At 42.3% G+C, this 17,959-nt stretch overlaps 1 protein-coding gene across 5 annotated transcripts in view; it reads left to right on the top strand.

Annotated features, from left to right (window-relative positions):
• POU2F1 (POU class 2 homeobox 1) overlaps positions 1-15,830 on the top strand; it is a 195,288-nt gene extending 179,458 nt beyond the window's left edge. For 4 of the 5 annotated variants that reach the window (XM_075909143.1, XM_006124221.4, XM_006124220.4 and 1 more), the window contains 6 exons: positions 3,098-3,243; positions 4,290-4,466; positions 8,214-8,319; positions 9,285-9,630; positions 10,440-10,528; positions 12,773-15,830. In XM_075909143.1, the coding sequence (XP_075765258.1) occupies positions 3,098-3,243; positions 4,290-4,466; positions 8,214-8,319; positions 9,285-9,630; positions 10,440-10,528; positions 12,773-13,083 (1,175 nt within the window). In that variant the 3' untranslated portion in view covers positions 13,084-15,830. The remainder of the gene's footprint in view (positions 1-3,097; positions 3,244-4,289; positions 4,467-8,213; positions 8,320-9,284; positions 9,631-10,439; positions 10,529-12,772) is intronic. The other variant, XM_075909163.1, reaches the window with a different exon arrangement.
• Positions 15,831-17,959: the final 2,129 nt, after the last annotated feature.

The following is a 17,959-nucleotide window of genomic DNA, read 5'->3' as shown; positions in this document are numbered from 1 at the left end:
AGTAGTTGTCCCTTCACATCTCAACCTTATTGTTATTTAGTGGTTATATAAATAATAATAGTGTTTCTTCATCATAGTCAATCATTTCCTTTATTCTAGCTTCTTCCTTTTCTTAAATCTCTTTGTGCTCTATTTAGATGAGTTTTAGATAGTTAGAAATTTTCTGTCTCCTTAGTGATACCTGATTCTCTGGGCTTTAATCATGCCAGGAGGCAATTCTGGTTCGTGATAGACATTCATGATGAATGTGGTGTATTGCGGAGTGTAACTTTTGCCTGGCATTAAAATTAAGAGCCAGGAAAAAAAGAGAAATTAATCTATATGTCCGGTCCCTGATTCAGGTTAATGGGCCCACACTGTACACCAGTCCCCAGGTAAGTCTGCTGCCTCAGAACACCACACTTCCAGAATGCCCAAGAGGAAGATACAGGACTCCTCTCACAATCTCTTGAAGGAGTATACCTTAGGTAGAGCGTGTACCTCTAAAAAGTCCAGGTTGTTTCTTCTCTTAGCTACCCCTGCACCACTGGCTTTCCAGTTAGGTACTTGACAACGATCCCTTTGGTAACCAAAGCACAGATAGCCTGTGTGACAGCAAGGCTTCAACCTCAAGAGACATCCTCAGTACTAGAGTCAGATAAAGGCAGGAATAAGAGTTCTTTCTGTACAGATAGGGACTAGATTTGTTCTTAAGTTGAATCTGTATGTAAGTCGGAACTGGCGTCCAGATTCAGCCGCTGCTGAAACTGACCAGCGGCTGACTACAGGAAGCCCGAGGCAGAGTTGCTCGGGGACTGCCTGTACTGAAGAAGTCCACTTGGGCCCTAAATGCATCTCTCTCAGACCGCATGCAGCACTTTGCACAATCAAAGTCTGCAGTTCTGGCAGCACCCCCAGACACAACTATTGCACTACACTTGTAAGCCTCAGTACTGATGTTCTTCACAGTACTTCAGGAGTTCCATGTTCCTAAGTACCTGCCTATATTGGAGACTGCCTGCTCACACCTTTTTGTCTCTGATGTGCTCTCAATGTTGAGGTCATCCAGATCACCTGAGTTCCTGGTACAAATTATTTCACTTCAGTTTTGTCTAGGCATACTGTTGTTCTTGAATGCATCAGAGAAAGAGGATTCTGTTGAAGACCTCACCTCACTTTCATAAGTCTCGGTCCAAGGCTGTCCTCAGAGATTCCTTTCCAGAAGCTTCAACTGAAGTTGTAATACTTCAAGGGAGTATTTTAATATTCCCTTGCCTGGATAATTGATTGCTAAAAGACTTCTCTGTAGCTATGACATTTTGGGTAACTTCCAAGGCCATAGACCTTTCCCTTCAATTAGGTCTACAATTGAATATACAGAAATCCACATTAAGCCCAGTGTAGAGCCTTTAGTTCATAGGGACACATCTCATTTCAGTGACACAAGAATCTACCTTACTCAGTAGAGGTTCATGACCCTGTCCTATGTAGCTTACATGATTCAACTCAGTCCACAAACCATGGTCAAGAGCTGCATTCAATTACTTGATCACATAGAACCACGACCTTTGCAACAAAGCACATCTGACTTCAAATGTGCTGCTTCCAAGGGTGACCCAAAACCATTTATTTACCCACCATACACAGTCTACATACGTTCCTTTATGTACCTACCTTCATGAAATAAATCTTGATTGGCGGAAGAACCATCACATGGTGTGCACAGGAGTTCCAGTCATGTCCTTTCTCCTGCAGTTGTTATAACGATGGACATCTCTCTGCTAGAGTGCACCTAGATGTTTATATGATCAAGACAAGTGGACATTGCAGGAGACGACACTACCCATTAGTCTCCTAGAACTCAGGTTGTTCAGATATCCTTGTCTCTAATTCCTGCCACTAAGAAAAGGAAAGGACATAAAAATTGTGATGAACAATATATCGTGTAAGTTTTTCATCAACTGCCAGGGAGGAGCCAGATCTCTCTCCCTTGATTCGCAGGCACTCAAACTTTTGGAATTGATGCATACAAACCCACATTGTTGTCACATTGTTGGGTATCCAGAGTGTGACTGCAAAATGCATTCATTCTTCTAAAAGCATGGGGGGGGGAAGATCCCACATATTCCACCAAATTCCTTCCCCCCCCCCCCCCCCCCCCCCCCGCATAGATCTTTTTGCCACAGAGGCAAACAAAAAATGCACCCACTTCTGCTCAAAGTGTGGACTGGGTCATCAGTCCTTAATCCCTGAAGTTGAGAGACAATACCTGTCAGCCTTACTGTATGCCTTGGACTCACCTAATAGCAAAGAAAGTGCTCTAAGTAGAGAGAGACAGGATCAGAATCATCCTGATAATTTCTCTAGCCCAGGAAAACATGGTATTCTTACTTCCTGTAGCTACCTTCCCATGTTCTCTGATCATTCTTCGCAGCACTCCTTACCTTCAGTCTCTCACTCTCTGCTATACTGGGATTCAACCCTGAAGCCCCTGCTACCTTAGAGTGCATTGCTTAATAATCACCTACAGTGATGCACCCTTAGGGACACTACTTGAAGAATAATAAATGGGTTACTCACCCTGTTCAATAACAGTGGGTTTTTTAAATGTCCTTTGTGAGTGCTCCACCATCTGCCTTTCTTACCCTCTGCTTCAGAGTTCTCTACTATTGAGCTTCATGGTAGAGAAGGAACTGAGGACAGTACACTTGCACACTGCTATACAATGATGGAGCAGGGCAGAAGACTGACTGTTATGCAAGCATGGGCTGAATAGATGCTGCTATTAGAACTCTTTAATAGAAGGTGTGGGTGGCTCTCTCACACCTAAAGTGGAGCCCCCATAGAGGAACATATTTTGAAGAACCCCAGATACTGCACAGGGTGAAGAGCATTTCTTGTTTGTCATAAGACACTGAACCCTTCTGATAGCTTGTAAATTGCAAGTGTAAGTGGTCATACCAGCTTAATACATCTGCTGTGAAGGAGCCTATCCATATCTGGAATGAATATGGGGTACGTTCTGTCATGTCTTACATGGGTGGGATCCTTTAATTGGATTGAAGTGCACTGACACAGCATCTCTTGCTGATACATGCTGTCTTCTGTTCTCTTTCAGAAAATCTCTCATCTGATTCAGCTCTCTCCAGCCCAAGTGCCCTGAATTCCCCAGGGCTGGGTATTGAGGGCTTGAACCGTAGGAGGAAGAAACGCACCAGCATAGAGACCAACATACGTGTGGCCTTAGAGAAGAGTTTTCTGGAGGTCAGTGAATCAGATGCTTTGCTCAGCTAATTTGTAGTAAATAGTGGCTTTACTAAAGAATATGTCCATTAAGGTGAAAAAAATTCTACAGCTAGGAGCTGCACTCAGCAGACATTGTAAGATATACAGTGATCATTGTAGATATAGAATAAAAATATATTTAAGATTCACATTAAATACTTTATACATTAAATATTTAAATTTAGTATGTTTTCAGTCTGTGTCTGTCATCTGGTTGTTGGAATGGGGGATCAGGAGTCAGAAGTCTGCTGTTCTCATCCCTCATGTTCTGTCCCTGATTTGCTTTGACACCGTAGGCCCATGGTGTCCAGCTCTGAAGCAATATCCACCATAGTGGCTACTGCTATAGCAAACTAGCCATTCTCAACCAGCCAAATAGCCACATTGTTCACGCCAACAAGCCCCACTCAAGCGGCCAAATAGCCACGTGTGGCTAGCGTGTTGGACACCATGGCGTTAGGCAAATTATATAATTGCTCTTCTACGGTTTCCTCAGATATAAAACAAGGTTTGTAAAATCCCATGAGATCCTCAACTAAAAAGCACAATATAAGTTTGTTGATGTGTGCATGTGCTGATACATTTCACTGTGTTGATCCGTGTGTTCATACATTTGCAGGCAGCCTGTGTGTTGTGGGTAAGTTGCTGCTTTCAGAGGGTGGGGAAATCTGTGGTGAGTTGTGAAAGACTGTTCTGCAAAACAGTTACATTTCTGTAACAGGGTATACGTAACCCTCTAGCACAGGTTGGAGAAAACTCAGGCCTGGGAGCTGGATACGGCCTCTGGCTTACCTGGCTCTGGCCCCCGAGGCTCTGCTTCTCCCTCCCCCTCAGCATTGGTCCATCAGGTCCAATCCTTTTTAAATCTATTCCTGACAACATCATCTTTGTTAAAATGGGAAGGCTTTTTACATCTGTATGTTGTTCCTTCCTCCAGTTCTTTAGTTTAGAATCCTGCTATACTGGAGCCATAATGCAGCACTCATCCAAGTAATTTCCATAATATTCAAATATTTCTTTTTCAGAACCAAAAGCCTACCTCGGAGGAGATCACCATGATAGCTGACCAGCTGAATATGGAGAAGGAGGTGATCCGTGTTTGGTTCTGTAACCGACGCCAGAAGGAGAAAAGGATCAACCCACCCAGTAGTGGAACCAGCAGCTCTCCTATCAAAGCAATTTTCCCTTGCCCAACCTCACTGGTAAGAATCCAGAAATGAAGTATCTTGGAAAAGTTCAGATACTCCTCTCCTAGCAGTAACGGGAATTGCATACATTTTTCATCTGCACTGTGCAGCAGACTTATGCTCACAATTTTAACTGAGATACTTAATTGGAATTTTCATTACTATATTTACTGGTTCCCACTGTCTACTATTTAAAAAAAAAAAGGTAAAGATTACAAATTAGCTAGTGGGAATTCATTATTTAAATACCCAAAATGAACAGCTAATTTGAGCTGGCAGTAATTCAAGGTTCACTGAATACAATCTATAAATATGCAGCTTATGTCACTGCTTTGGACATATGCTAAGAGATCATGATTCATGTTTGAATTTTTTCCAGATCAGCTGACTCATCCAAAATTCTTTCTGTAAAAGGAAAAAATGCTCCCCAGTGCCATCCTTTCCATCTTGTTCTAGCTACTTTAATGCATTAAGTCAACAGTAAATCCTATCAGTTGTTAGGCGTTAGTTGGCAGACTAAGTCAGCCAAACCTGATTATACTATTTTTGTCCCTTTTGAGCAGGGTCAATGTATATCAAAGTGAAAAAAGAGTTTAGTTAATCTCTGTAGCTCATTTTCCAAACCTTCAATTTGGCTAAGGTAAATATAAACTTACTGAAAACATAAGTAACAAAGTGTATTCATTAGGAATGTAAAACCCTGTTTAAATAGTTAAGCATTACGTGTAACCATTTAACCAATTAAACGGGGAGTAGGCTGAAGCAGCCCCAATCTATGGCAGGCTCAGCCCCAATCTATGGCAGGCTCAGCCCCAGCGTGTTGTGTACAGGGGCTGCTTTCAGTACACATGAGCTGGGCCTGCCATGGTTGGGGGCTTCCACAAGGTACCTGGACTGGGTCTGCCACGGACATGGGCTGCTCCAGCTGGGCTGGAACTCCCCCTGCCTGCAGCAGACCCTGCAGAACTGGAGCAGCCCCCTGCCCATAGAATAGTGATAGAGATGTAGCCGTGTTAGTCTGGGGTAGCTGAAGAAAAATGCAGGACAATGTAGCACTTTAAAGACTAACAAGATGGTTTATTAGATGATGAGCTTTCGTGGGCCAGACCTACTTCCTCAGATCAAGATCACTTCCCCTGCCCATAGTGAGCAAGGAGCTGCTCCAGGCCCCGCTGGTTAACCATAACCATTCACATTCCTACATTCATCAAGGTTCCTTGAGCTCTGTTATTTTCTTGAGGTTCCTTGAGCTATTGTTATGAAAGGTCTGTCGTTACCTGTACCTATGCTCCTGATATTATGAAGTCTTTGTGGATTTCATGTAGCCTGTAGGCTAATCTATTCTATATAAGATTTTATGCTGCCCTCATCACTGTGGTGTCTGAGCATCATCCAGTAGTGTATTAAGTGTCATGATTTAACTACTGTCATGCTTGGTTTGTTCTTTCTGTTGTCCTCTCCTCAGCAAAGAAATCGTGTGTGCAGTATAGTGTTTGGTTTAGAAGGGGTTTTCTTCTGTTTTTTAACACGTTTCTATGTATTTGTTAGAGAAAGCAAAGTTGAGAAGGTGATGAGGTTTCTGATGATTTTTAGTTCCTGTGGGAATTCATTCCATAGTCTTGAACAAGTGCTTGAGAAAAATCTTTCCTGTAGCCACGAGGTTTACCTTGCAGTATGCCTGACGAATAAATGTACCTACTCTCATTTGTCAGCTTCAAGTTCTATTTAACATGCATCAGGCCCAGGCCATTGAAGCCTTTAAGATAAAAGGACCATGACATTGAACATGATTCTGTGTTCTACGGAAATCCAGTGTAGAGAATAGTGGACAGGTTTGATGTAATCACAGTAGCCTGTGCTGATGAGGTGATGTGCTGCAGATTGTTTTGTAGAATGTTAGAGCAAAATGCTACCAGGCCTATGTTCTTTTCCAACCTAGTTGTAAACATGTCATGAAACAGAGATTATCACTTCCTTTAAGAGACTATTCAGCTGTCATACAGATCTCCCCAAGAGAAAGATTTCCTGATTATTCTTATTTTGGGTTGTCCAAGAGAGTGTAACTGATTACTTTCCTTCCTGATGTATATATCTTTCATTTACTTACAGACAACCAGCATGCCTTGCATGCACACACATAACACTTCTAGTCGTTGCCTTTTCTAATAAATAATTTCCTCCAGCCCATTAATCCCATTGGTTGATACTTTTTCTGAATTTCCTTCAATTTATGTATAAATTCCTTCCATTTAAGTTGTCCAGAAGTAAAGGTAGTTCATTTCATTTGAATGCTCTGAAAAAGATCTTTCAAACAAAGGAAACACACAAATGAAGTTCAGATATTTTAGTTGATAAATGTGAAACAAGACACTACATTTAACAGTGGTAAAACACCTACATGACAAATCAGGCTAGGATGCAGTGGTATGTTGAAGGGCTTTAATAAGAAATAAATTTGAGCTTGAGAAGAGTAAGAAAAAGCGAGTACAGTAAAGCTCCGATGGTCCAGCATCTGATGGTCCGGCACCATCAGGAACCCGGAAATGCTCCCGGCAGCCGGACCATTAGAGCTGCTCTGCCCCCAGCTGTCCCCGATTCAGCTGCTGCTGAAACTGACCAGCGGCTGACTCCAGGAAGCCCGAGGCAGAGCTGCTCTGTCCCGGCTTCCTGAAATCAGCCCCTGATCAGTTTCAGCAGCAGCTGACTTGGGTACACCTGGGACAGAGCAGCTGGAGTGCTGCCGGGTTGGTCCCCGCAGCGCCAAGGTGCGGCGCTGCAGGGACCAACCCGGCAGCGCCCCAGCTGCTCTGTCCCAGGTGTCCGGATTCAGCTGCTGTTGAAACTGACCAGCGGCTGACTCCAGGAAGCCAGGGGCAGAGCAGCTCTGCCTCGGGCTTCCTGGAGTCAGCCGCTGGTCAGTTTCAACAGCAGCTGACTTGGGGACACCTGGGGCAGAGCAGCTGGGGTTCTGCTGGGTTGGTCTCGCCCTGAGGAGTGGCGCTGCGGGACCAACCCGGTAGCACCCCAGCTGCTCTGCCCCAGGCATCCCCAAGAGCAGCTGGGGTGCTGCCAGGTTGGTCTTGCCACGCCAAGGGTTGGCGCTACCGGACCAACCCGGCAGCACTCCAGCTGCTCTGCTGTAGGTGTCCCCGATTCAGCCCCTGCTGAAACTAACCAGCAGCGGCTGAAGCAGGGACGCCTGGGCAGAGCCGGACTATCGGAAGGGGGGGCTATGAGAGGTCTGAGGTGGCATCCCCCCACCACACCCCAGACCCCTCATAGCCCCCCCTTCCGATAGTCCGGCATATCTGATAATCCGGCACCCCCTGGGTCCTAAAGGTGCCGGATTATCGGAAGTTTACTGTAAAATGATTTTTGGTGTTCCTTAAGTTTCTTCTCTCTGGTAAGGTCTCCTTGAAAGCTTGCCTTTCATTGAATAAGGATATTTGAAAATCCTGAGAGATTGACTGTTGATTATTAATTTCTGATATAATACCACCATGCAGCTATTTAATAGCTTTGAGACTGTATAAGTGTGGGGGTTTGCTGCTATTCGTTCACAGGTCCCTGCAGGGAGCAGGTGTCTCTATTATAGTGCCAGGCTCTTTGGTGGTTGAAGCACAAAAGCAATTGATGCAAATTTTAAAAATTGTGTAGCATTTCTCATCATCATTTTCGGTTGAGAATGAGGATACAAGAACCCAAATTGGGTAACATTTCCTTTTTAGGAGTTGAGCAGTCATGTTCTCTTCTGACCTCTAGGTGGCAACCACGCCAAGCCTGGTGACAAGCAGTGCAGCTACTACCTTGACTGTCAACCCTGTGCTCCCTCTAACTAGTGCGGCTGTAACTAATCTGTCAGTCACAGGTAAGATACAAGTCTGGCTGCATCAGCACAGCAAGTTTTTCAGAAAACCTCTTCAGTCAGGATAACCAGTTCAAATTATAGCATGGAATTCCAGTGGTGTCTGCATATCAAACAGATAAAGATTTTAAAGATTCATAATATTTTGTGAGATTTCTGGCTCTCCTGTGTTGCAGTTTAACATTTGGCAGATGTTAGGATCCTTTGGATTCTCCTGACAAATCTCCATAGAGCACTGACTCTTGGATTTGCTGTATCCTTGTAAGACATGTTGTGTAGGAGTCTCAGAAATCCATAACCTGCCTAGCTGAAGGTGAAAAATAGAAAACAAATGGAGCCTTTGTGGGACATAAAGGATTCTCTGGGAGCTCATAGAAATACAGCTTAGGAATATAGGTGCAAAGAAACAATATAGAGGAATTTCCTTCTCTCTGCCCAGATATTCCATTTGATTTCGGTCTGATTTCTTCCTCTCATTTCACTCCCACCTTGCCCTTTTAAACATTTTAAATTAAAAAGCGGTCAAGTGCTGATGAAAGACTCTGGAATGATAGTTCTAGAGAGCAAAGTCCTCCATTTCTGCCACAGAAACGACAGGGTAGACAGCTGCCATGTAAGATTCCTTTATACTGCCCTGCCAATGTGCCTCAGTCCCATGTTGGAGTAACTAATTTTTCATGACTGTTAAATGTGGCGCCTCTGCTGAGACTGGCAACTGCCTGTGACCTAGACGTGAAAGGCGCTCCCATTACCAGCCTCAGCTCCCCAAACTCCTGAAGAGACAGTTTGATTGTGATTGAAGATCCATGCTCACCAGTCCCTCTCTCTTGAATTCACTGTGCCCTTCAGTCCCACAGAGACATGTCTGTCTCACTTCCTCCTTTCTGTGCTGTTCGGTCTAGGTGGTAGATGTTTTTATTCAGGCATGCCTGTGCCTTGTACTGTTCTAATGGGAACCCTCCCTGCAGGCACAACAGAAACCACCACCAACAATACAGCAACCGTGATCTCTACAGCTCCTCCAGCTTCCTCAGCAGTGACTTCACCCTCTCTGAGTCCTTCCCCTTCTGCCTCAGCCTCCACTTCCGAGGCATCCAGTGCCAGTGAGACCAGCACAACACAGACAACCTCTACTCCTTTGTCCTCCCCTCTTGGGACCAGCCAAGTGATGGTGACAGCATCAGGGTTGCAAACAGCGGCAGCAGCCGCACTACAAGGAGCTGCGCAGCTGCCTGCAAATGCAAGTCTTGCTGCCATGGCTGCTGCAGCAGGACTAAATCCAGGCTTGATGGCACCCTCACAGTTTGCAGCTGGGTAAGAATTGTCTCTGCATTTCAGATGAGACATGAAGAAACATGGAATTATTTACATGGGCTGTATTCATCATCATTTTTAATACTATGTTTTGCACTTACAGCATCTTTTACCTACACTTCTCAAAGTGTTTACAAGTAATAATGGGGTATGCCTTGCAACTCCCCTATAAGGGTGTTATCCCTGTTTTACAGATGAGAAAGCTGAAAGGCATGACTGATCAAGTCACTAATAAAGTCAGTGGCTAAGCTGGGCAGAGAGCCAGTGCTCTGACTACTATTTCCTTGTTGTAGCCACAAACTATACTACCCAAGCTGCTAATTTTGAATTGAATTGGCATCTTAGATTCCCTTGTGTTTGGTTCTGTTCCTTGGGACCCAGAGCAAGATGAAGAGCACCTGAATATTTATTGGAAATCATTCTGTTGATGCTGTGTGACCAAAACCATTGCTGTAAATGTTGCTTTGTAGTTCTTTCAGTTTCTCTTTGTAGTCATTTCCTTCTGATAGCTCTCTAAAGAGTTGCAGCGTCCCAAGAAGTCACTTGGAGTGTAATTCACAGTATTAAAACAGTACAACTTGTGCTTTTTGGGGGCCTGTTCTTAAGGCTTGTTAAGTATAGTATTGAAAGGCAGCTGTGAGGACTCATCCAAGACCACATTGTGGTATGGGAGAAATTAAAATATTACAAGAATTTTTTTAAAAAAAATCAGATCCTTAAATTCTACTTTCGTTCTCTGTATGATGGTCTCTGAATAGTAACACAACCTCCCTTGATCTGTCTCTTCTCCTGTTTTCCTGGTATCACAGAGGTGCCTTACTCAGTCTCAATCCAGGGACACTAGGCGGTGCTCTCAGCCCAGCTCTCATGAGCAACAGTACACTGGCAACTATTCAAGGTCAGTAAAATCTCTGTCTATATATAAACAAGTTTTTGTTACAAGGCGACAGAATGACATCCTCACGCTCGCTGGCCACGAAAGCCGCCGGAGAGAGGGGGATTGACGATCATAGAAAGCAGTGGGCACAGCTCCCTAGTTCCTTGTAATATGTAACTGGCTTTGTTACTTGTATGTTTTATTCACCAAACAAGGCAACATTCCTCAACACCAAAATTCCATATTCAGGAACAGAAGCTTTACAAGAAAGACACAACAGATTTTTTTTAAATCCATCATAGAATTTTGAATGGTAAGATACAAACTTGAAAGTGAGTTAGAACAGTCTACAATCTCAGTGACTTGGAGGTGAAGTTAAGGAAGAATGTGATGCTGGAGGGCCCTGCATTAATATTGCTCCCCTCCCTCAGTGGTCCTTGAGGTACAATTTGTAGCAGGTTGCTTAGCGATCTACTTTTTACAACTGATCTAGCAGAAGTTTCAGTATAGTTGCCTTGATCAAAGCCGATAGCAGAACAGTTCACAGAACAAGAAGCCTGAACACAAAGATCCAAGATCAAGACTTTCAAAAATGTGTACCAAAAGTCCTTATGTTCTGGATTGACAGCTCCTAAATAAGGAGTTGTTTTCTTATTTCAACGTCTAAATAAGTGGCCTGATTTTTTTGGTGACTTCAGTGAGAACCATTTGGGTACTTATCATCACATCTGATAATTATGCCATTTATTTATAAATTAAATTTAGCTATTCGATTAAAAAAATAAGTTCACAAAGAGCAAAAGAAGAATCTGATACTTTGAGGGTAGATCTCATGGCAAAATGAATCTTGGTTAGATTTGTTGAGGTAGTTTGTAACTATTAAAGCACATCAAAATTTTAAAAGGCTTTACTCAAACAAGTTAATTGATCTTAATATTGTAGTGGCTCCCATTCTTTGTGAATGCATGTTTCTTCCCCTTTTGCTTCTAGATCCCTTGAGTGTAAGTCTTTCTTTGGCCTGTAGGACGGAACAGTGTGTCACCATTTAAGTCCTGATCCAAATCACATAGAAGTCCATGGAAAAACTCCCTTTAGTTGCATTTGGTTTTCGATCAGTCTCTAAAGCCATTTCAGTTTCTGCTTATCTACACTAACACCCCTGTTGAAATAATCTACGCAACTTACTTACCATGGTGTCTTCTGTGCGAGAAGGTCCGCAGGGGCTGTTCTCCTGTTGACTCTGGCTACACTTCTTGTGCTGGTGGAGTACTGGAGTCAATGGGGGAATGCTGGGAGATTGATTTGACGCAATAAATCAGCCGCCACTAGATTGATCACTGCAGTGTCAATCCACTGCGTAGTGAAGACAAGCCCTGCAAAATCTTAGCCACTGCTCTCAGGGAACTTTCTCTCAACAAGCACTAGCTCCTGTTAGAGGGTGACAGAACAGTAGAGGACAATTTCCCTGGTGCCAGGCATCTCATTCTGTGCTGATGCTTTGTGTCCATTCACATGGGAAATTGAGAACAGTCACATGGGCTTGGGTCTATATTTCGGGGGGGGGAGGGGGTTGAAAATATTCAGAGAGATGCCTTTACTTTTTATTTTAGATAAAAACTTTATATTTTTATAGTAATTTAAAACAGCTTGTGCTTAGCTTCAGTTGCTGAGCCTTTGTGGGTGGGGTGAATTGATGCTCTAAAGACATTAGGTACTACATGGTTGAATCATGCCAAATGCTTTTTATTTAACTGCATTAGGTGACAACATACAATTATTGAAGAACCGATACTGATTTTCTAGCAACAGATAAAAGCAGTTATTTTTGCAAATAATTTGAAAATTAATTAGGAGTATACACTATGTAATGCATTGAAATTGTTATTTTATATCATCTTTTATTTTCTGTGCCATATCTTGTTAAAACAAACTCAATATTCCTTATATACAGAGAAGTGTATTAGAGAGGTGTAGGTAAAAACGAATAGCAAAAACTTATTTTTGACCCTTGTCTAATCTTTGGGATCATGAGAGGATCCTCCCTCTTATGTGCTTAGCTCTGCCAGCTTCGATAGTGCCAAATCCCATTTTCACCTGATTTTGTGAATCTATTTTATGCTGGATTGACGTAAGGGAAAGGAATCTTTACTTGTGGGAAGAAAGCTATGCTCATAGGAGAAAAAAGTAAAGTTCTGTTACACTTTACTGCATTCCTCTGTGCTGTTAATACTAATGTTCTCTTCCCTGCCCCTTTCTCTATTCTAGCTCTTGCATCTGGTGGCTCTCTTCCAATAACATCACTGGATGCAACTGGGAACTTGGTATTTGCCAATGCTGGAGGTACTCCCAACATCGTTACTGCCCCGTTGTTTCTGAACCCTCAGAACCTTTCTCTGCTCACCAGCAACCCGGTTAGCTTGGTCTCTGCAGCTGCAGCCTCCGCAGGGGCCTCTGGACCAGTCGCCAGCCTTCATGCCACCTCCACCTCAGCTGAGTCGATCCAGAACTCTCTCTTCACAGTGGCCTCTGCCAGTGGGGCCACATCCACCACCACTACTGCCTCCAAGGCACAGTGAGCCGGGCTGAGCTGTGCTACCACCAGCCTGTTTCACTCTGCAGTGGGATTGGCTGCCAGCTGGGTTTATAAACTGAAAAATGTGATCGGCTTCCTCTCGCCATGTTGCTGGGGACAAGGGAGAGAAGGAAAAATGTAGAAAACAAAACAGGAAGGATTTAAAGCTGGGACAGACATTTGCCTAATTTTATAATAAACACTGTCTTTTCAGGATCGCTTCATGGATCGGAGAGCTTTCTAACCAAAAATGTAAAAAAACAAAAAAACAAAAAAAAAAAAGTGAAAGGACTACTTATCATTTCCAGCAGTCACAATGACAAGTTAAGGTGGGTTATCAACTCAAACATAGGAGGGGGTTTCTTAGTTCTTTTGGTCTAAATATCTTTTTTTTAATTATCATTTTATAGGTCTGTTGTACAGGCCATTATGTCATACAAGGTGTTTATAATCGTATCAATCGTGTTGGGGGTTCCTTTCTTAACTGGTACAATTTAGGCAGGCCTGTATTACTGGTGTATCTCTATTATTATTATGGTTATTGTTGTTGTTATTATTATTATTATTTTTATATGTATGGTTTGGACGCATTTGTCTTTACTCCTGGATTGTTTTCGGTGAGCTCCCATGCCACAAGGAAGGGGGAGAGAAAGAGTGGACTACAAGGAGGCTTTCTGTCCTAATATCCTTGGAGTATTCCTCAGTTTCCCCATCCTTGAACTTGTTTCCCAGTGACTTTATACCCAGATATCAAGAGAGATTATTTTCACCATTTTGTAGGACACACCGTGTAGAGGTAGCAAGCTATGTGTGCAAACTTCCAGGATAGTCTGTGCTTTTATGATGAGGGAGGTGGAAAACACTTCTATACTGCAGCTCTCCTTCATTCAATTACTTCAGCTAATGGGCCAAATTTTGCTCAGAATTGCATGTGTATTGCTCGATTTGACTTCAGAGAGCAGGATTTCGCCCTTGGAGCCCAGACTATTTCAGTCACTTGTTCTGATGATTCTACTGTATTGTTAACATTTTGTCCCTTTTAAAAATATATCCTAGAAATGCAAAGTTACCTGAGAGTGCCAGTATCAATAATATTTAAAGGCATCCCCCGTCCAAGCTTTCTACCAGCTTATTTGGCACAGGATTTTGAAAGATAAAACTGGCTTCTCTATTCAGAGGAATAGTCCTTGTGTACAGTGGTCTGTATTGAAACAATTTTCCACTGGCACTTCTGTCTACAGGAATAGATGGCAGGTCTATTGAAACAGAAGTTGCTGTCTTCTTTCCTATATCACAACTGCAAGAAAGCGCTTGGCTTCCTTGCGTCCTTGTTCTGTTTTAAATAGCTCGTAGGTTTTTTTATCCACTACAGTGCTAGGTGCTTTGGAAATAGGAGACAGTGACCAATCAGCTGGAATGGTCCAACCTGATGTGGGAAATAGCACCAGTCTATCTAGTCAACACTGGGACTTTGCACACATCTTGGTATTCTCATGTGGTCTCTGAGGAGTGATGTTGCTCCCTTGATCAGCATGGCAATAGCATCTCTGACTAGAGACTCAGAGTTGTCTTGCTGCTGTAGCTGTGTTTCCAATCCATATAGCAAGGGGCATTTGAGAACAGAGAGTTTATGAGAATAGTTGGGGAAGAATAGTAGGTTATCCAGAGAGTAGTGGCATATTCTTTAATATGCCAATCAATTATCTGAACCAAAAAGATTTCTAAAAAGAGAAGACTGGATCTCTGCAGTGCAGTTCACTTTGAACTTTCCATTCCTGTTGGATTTAAAAGTTTCTGCCATGGGTTTAAAACATCTACACATTCAGCTAGGGAGGGTGTTGCGAGCACCTTCTGTAGGTTTTGCGGGTTTGTTCTTTGTTGCAGTGTGCGGGTGGGGGTGTCAGCAAAGAGTTGCAAAATATCAAGTTTATGTAGTTATGTTCACATTTGCTGATAATTGGTGGGGATAGAATCTCTCACCACCTGAGATCAAAGACAGCAACTTAAATCCAACATACGCTTTGGTCTGTGACCCAAATGTGTGAGATTTACATTTATATTTAAATGGCAGAAACTCTGATCTCTTCTTTCCCTCACTTACGTTTTTCTCTGTTCATCTCTCTCTCTCTCTCTTCACCTTCCTGTTAGTTACATAGATTATTTAAACCAATTATCCATAAAATTTCAAAACTAGTGAACTGCAAGCAGGGAGACTAACAAATGTCCGTCCACTGTTTTAATGTGTTTTTTATTTTTTGTTTTTGTTTTTTAAAACTAAGCTTGAACCAAAGTCAATTTCTAGCAAGCTGCTGTACTAATGGACTAGTTTGTATAAGTGCAGTTCAGACGCAGAGAGGCGATAGATGCTACTGACAATTTCTTTTTCATTTGTCTTGTTTTTTATTAATTTTATATAAAAGTTGCTGCTTGTTTTAATCTTTTTTGGGGGGAGGTTGATAATTTGTTTATTATCCTTGGGGCAGACTCTGAACTTGATTTTAAACGAGGGGGGGTTGGTTGTTTGTTTTTGGTATGTAAATAGAATGGCAATGTCGGGTGATTACTAATCCAAGTGGTCCCCCACCCTTCCACCCTACCAGTTAAACAAATCTAAATATTCTGGTTGACTGAAGTCTCTGACTTCAGTCAGCACAGAAGATTTTAAGACTATGAATAATACAGAATATAAATTGTCCATACTAACAGCTTTGGAGTAGTAAAAAGTTGAGATGGGTATGATTCAGGGAGGGAGAGAAGTTGAAGAGAGATGCTGGTTACCCACTATGTTGGTCTAGAGACCATAGCATTGACTATAGTTTCTACCAAAGGAAATATCAGTTCCATGGGTCTTGCATTCAGCCAAGTAAGAGGGCAGGAAAAGCTGTAGCTATAATACTTGTACTTGGTCTGAAAAATCCAAGTCACCTCCATGCACTCTTGAAAGTTAAATTTAACAAGAACCTTTTTTGTCAAAGTGTATTCTGACGATGCCCTCTACACTGTATTATCTGTTCTCTGATGGATTTAGGACTGGGGCGTGGATCCTGTGCATTTATCTAGAAAATACAAAGAATGTGGGCCTTAAATCAGCATAAAAACCTCTCTCCGCAGTTCAAAGAGGCTGTGCTATCAGCTGTCTGGATGATTTTTAACTTCCCATTTTTGTTGGTTTGTGGTTGGGAGGGGGGTCATGATGCATACATATCTGGAACACTAATGCAGCTTGGATGGTTATTTATTATAAAATATTAATTTTCCTGACTCCTTTTGCATTGGTAACATGGCTTTGGTGTGAGCACCTTAAACTCTCTCTCCCTCATGCTCTGCTTCCCAATCACCCTCTAAGGGGCCCAGACTCCAAGAAGCTTCTTGGCATTTTTTTTCCTGCAAGAAACTGGAAACTTAAAATAGCCACATCAGGGGGAGGTTTGGCTGAAATGCTCTTCTTTTTTCCCCTTGGGATTTGGGAGTAAATTATCCTAACCTACCACACTTTCCTCTCCCAGTTTGGCTCAAGCCCAGTATGCTTTGATTTGCTATCATACAACATGCCAGTGTCTGATTGTAGCCCTTTTGTTCAGTTGATCTGCCTGGACCCTGCTGTTGGTGGTATTGTTTCCCTTGTGGATGTTGGTCACCTCTAGTATTTTAGTTAAAGGGCAGAGGAGAAGAACTCAGAGATGAGGTTTGCAGCAGCAATATTTTTTCCTAATAAGACCTATACATGCTCAGTCTTTCAGAGCTTGAGATGGATGGATGATCTGGTATAGGAATGTAATGGAAATTGCTGTTTTAAACCTTAATCATGACTACAACAGAAACTGAAGTGTCTACAAGGAGATTCAATCGTGATTGATGATATATGGACTTGGAGAATTTGAGACTGAGGATTTAAGAATTACAGTGGAAAAGTATTACATCACAGATTCAAAAATTAGTCAACAGTGGCTGAGGACATTAGTTTTCAGTGGCGGTCACTTTTCTACCCCAAGGGATGATAGTTTACTCTTTATATACCAAAAATACAAATCAATATAGTTCTTACCAAAAATAGTTTCCTGTTGCCCACAGTCCTTGTCTCAGCTTCATTACTAAGAGAATGAACTGGCTTCCTTTGTTGTTTGTAGGGGATTATCTCTGAGTATTTTTAATGGAATAAAATGTATTCCCCCTCTTCCCCAACACACACACACACACACACAAATAAATAAAAAAATCAGGCTTTGTTGGCCAGGCCTGGAAGAAATTCCTTAAAGCCCTTGCACACGGAGAGGAAAACTGCAAGTTATCTAGTGCATCTACTACAGCTCCATAAGTTTTCTCATTTCCAAGCACGTGTCATGGCAGATAAAACTAGTCAAACAGATAGATTCACTTTATCTCCAAGCACAATTAGGATTTGTATATTAGGCCTGGGAAGTAGGGGAGATGTATATAAAGAAACACAAGCAGGGACCACCTTTCCCAAAAAAGATATGGAGAAGGGGAGATACACAAATATATCTACAGGAAAAAATCTTGAACTGTGGTGGTCATGTGAATTTTGGAAGAGTACTCATTAGGGTTTCATTCAGACAAAGCTCCACCTACTCAGTTGATGCCTGACCCAGTAGTTAGAAGATGAAAATTCATGTAGTATTTATACACATATGAATATTGCCCCTTGTAATATAGGAGTTTCCTGACAAAAGTGAATTTTGAGAGGAATCCTAAACCAATTAAAAGTGTATTAATTTCTTTACTGACGTGTTACCTAGTACATATGCAGGAATGCTACATACAACATATGAGTATGCACGCAGACGTGCTATACCAGTTATTACTGAGAGATACTGCCTATAAGAAAAATCCTGACTTTTAATAGTTTTGTTTCATGTTCA

The sequence above is a fragment of the Pelodiscus sinensis genome, chromosome 1 (assembly GCF_049634645.1).
Source record: "Pelodiscus sinensis isolate JC-2024 chromosome 1, ASM4963464v1, whole genome shotgun sequence".
Classification (NCBI taxonomy): Eukaryota; Metazoa; Chordata; order Testudines; family Trionychidae; genus Pelodiscus; species Pelodiscus sinensis.
This window is presented reverse-complemented; position numbering and strand designations above follow the sequence as displayed.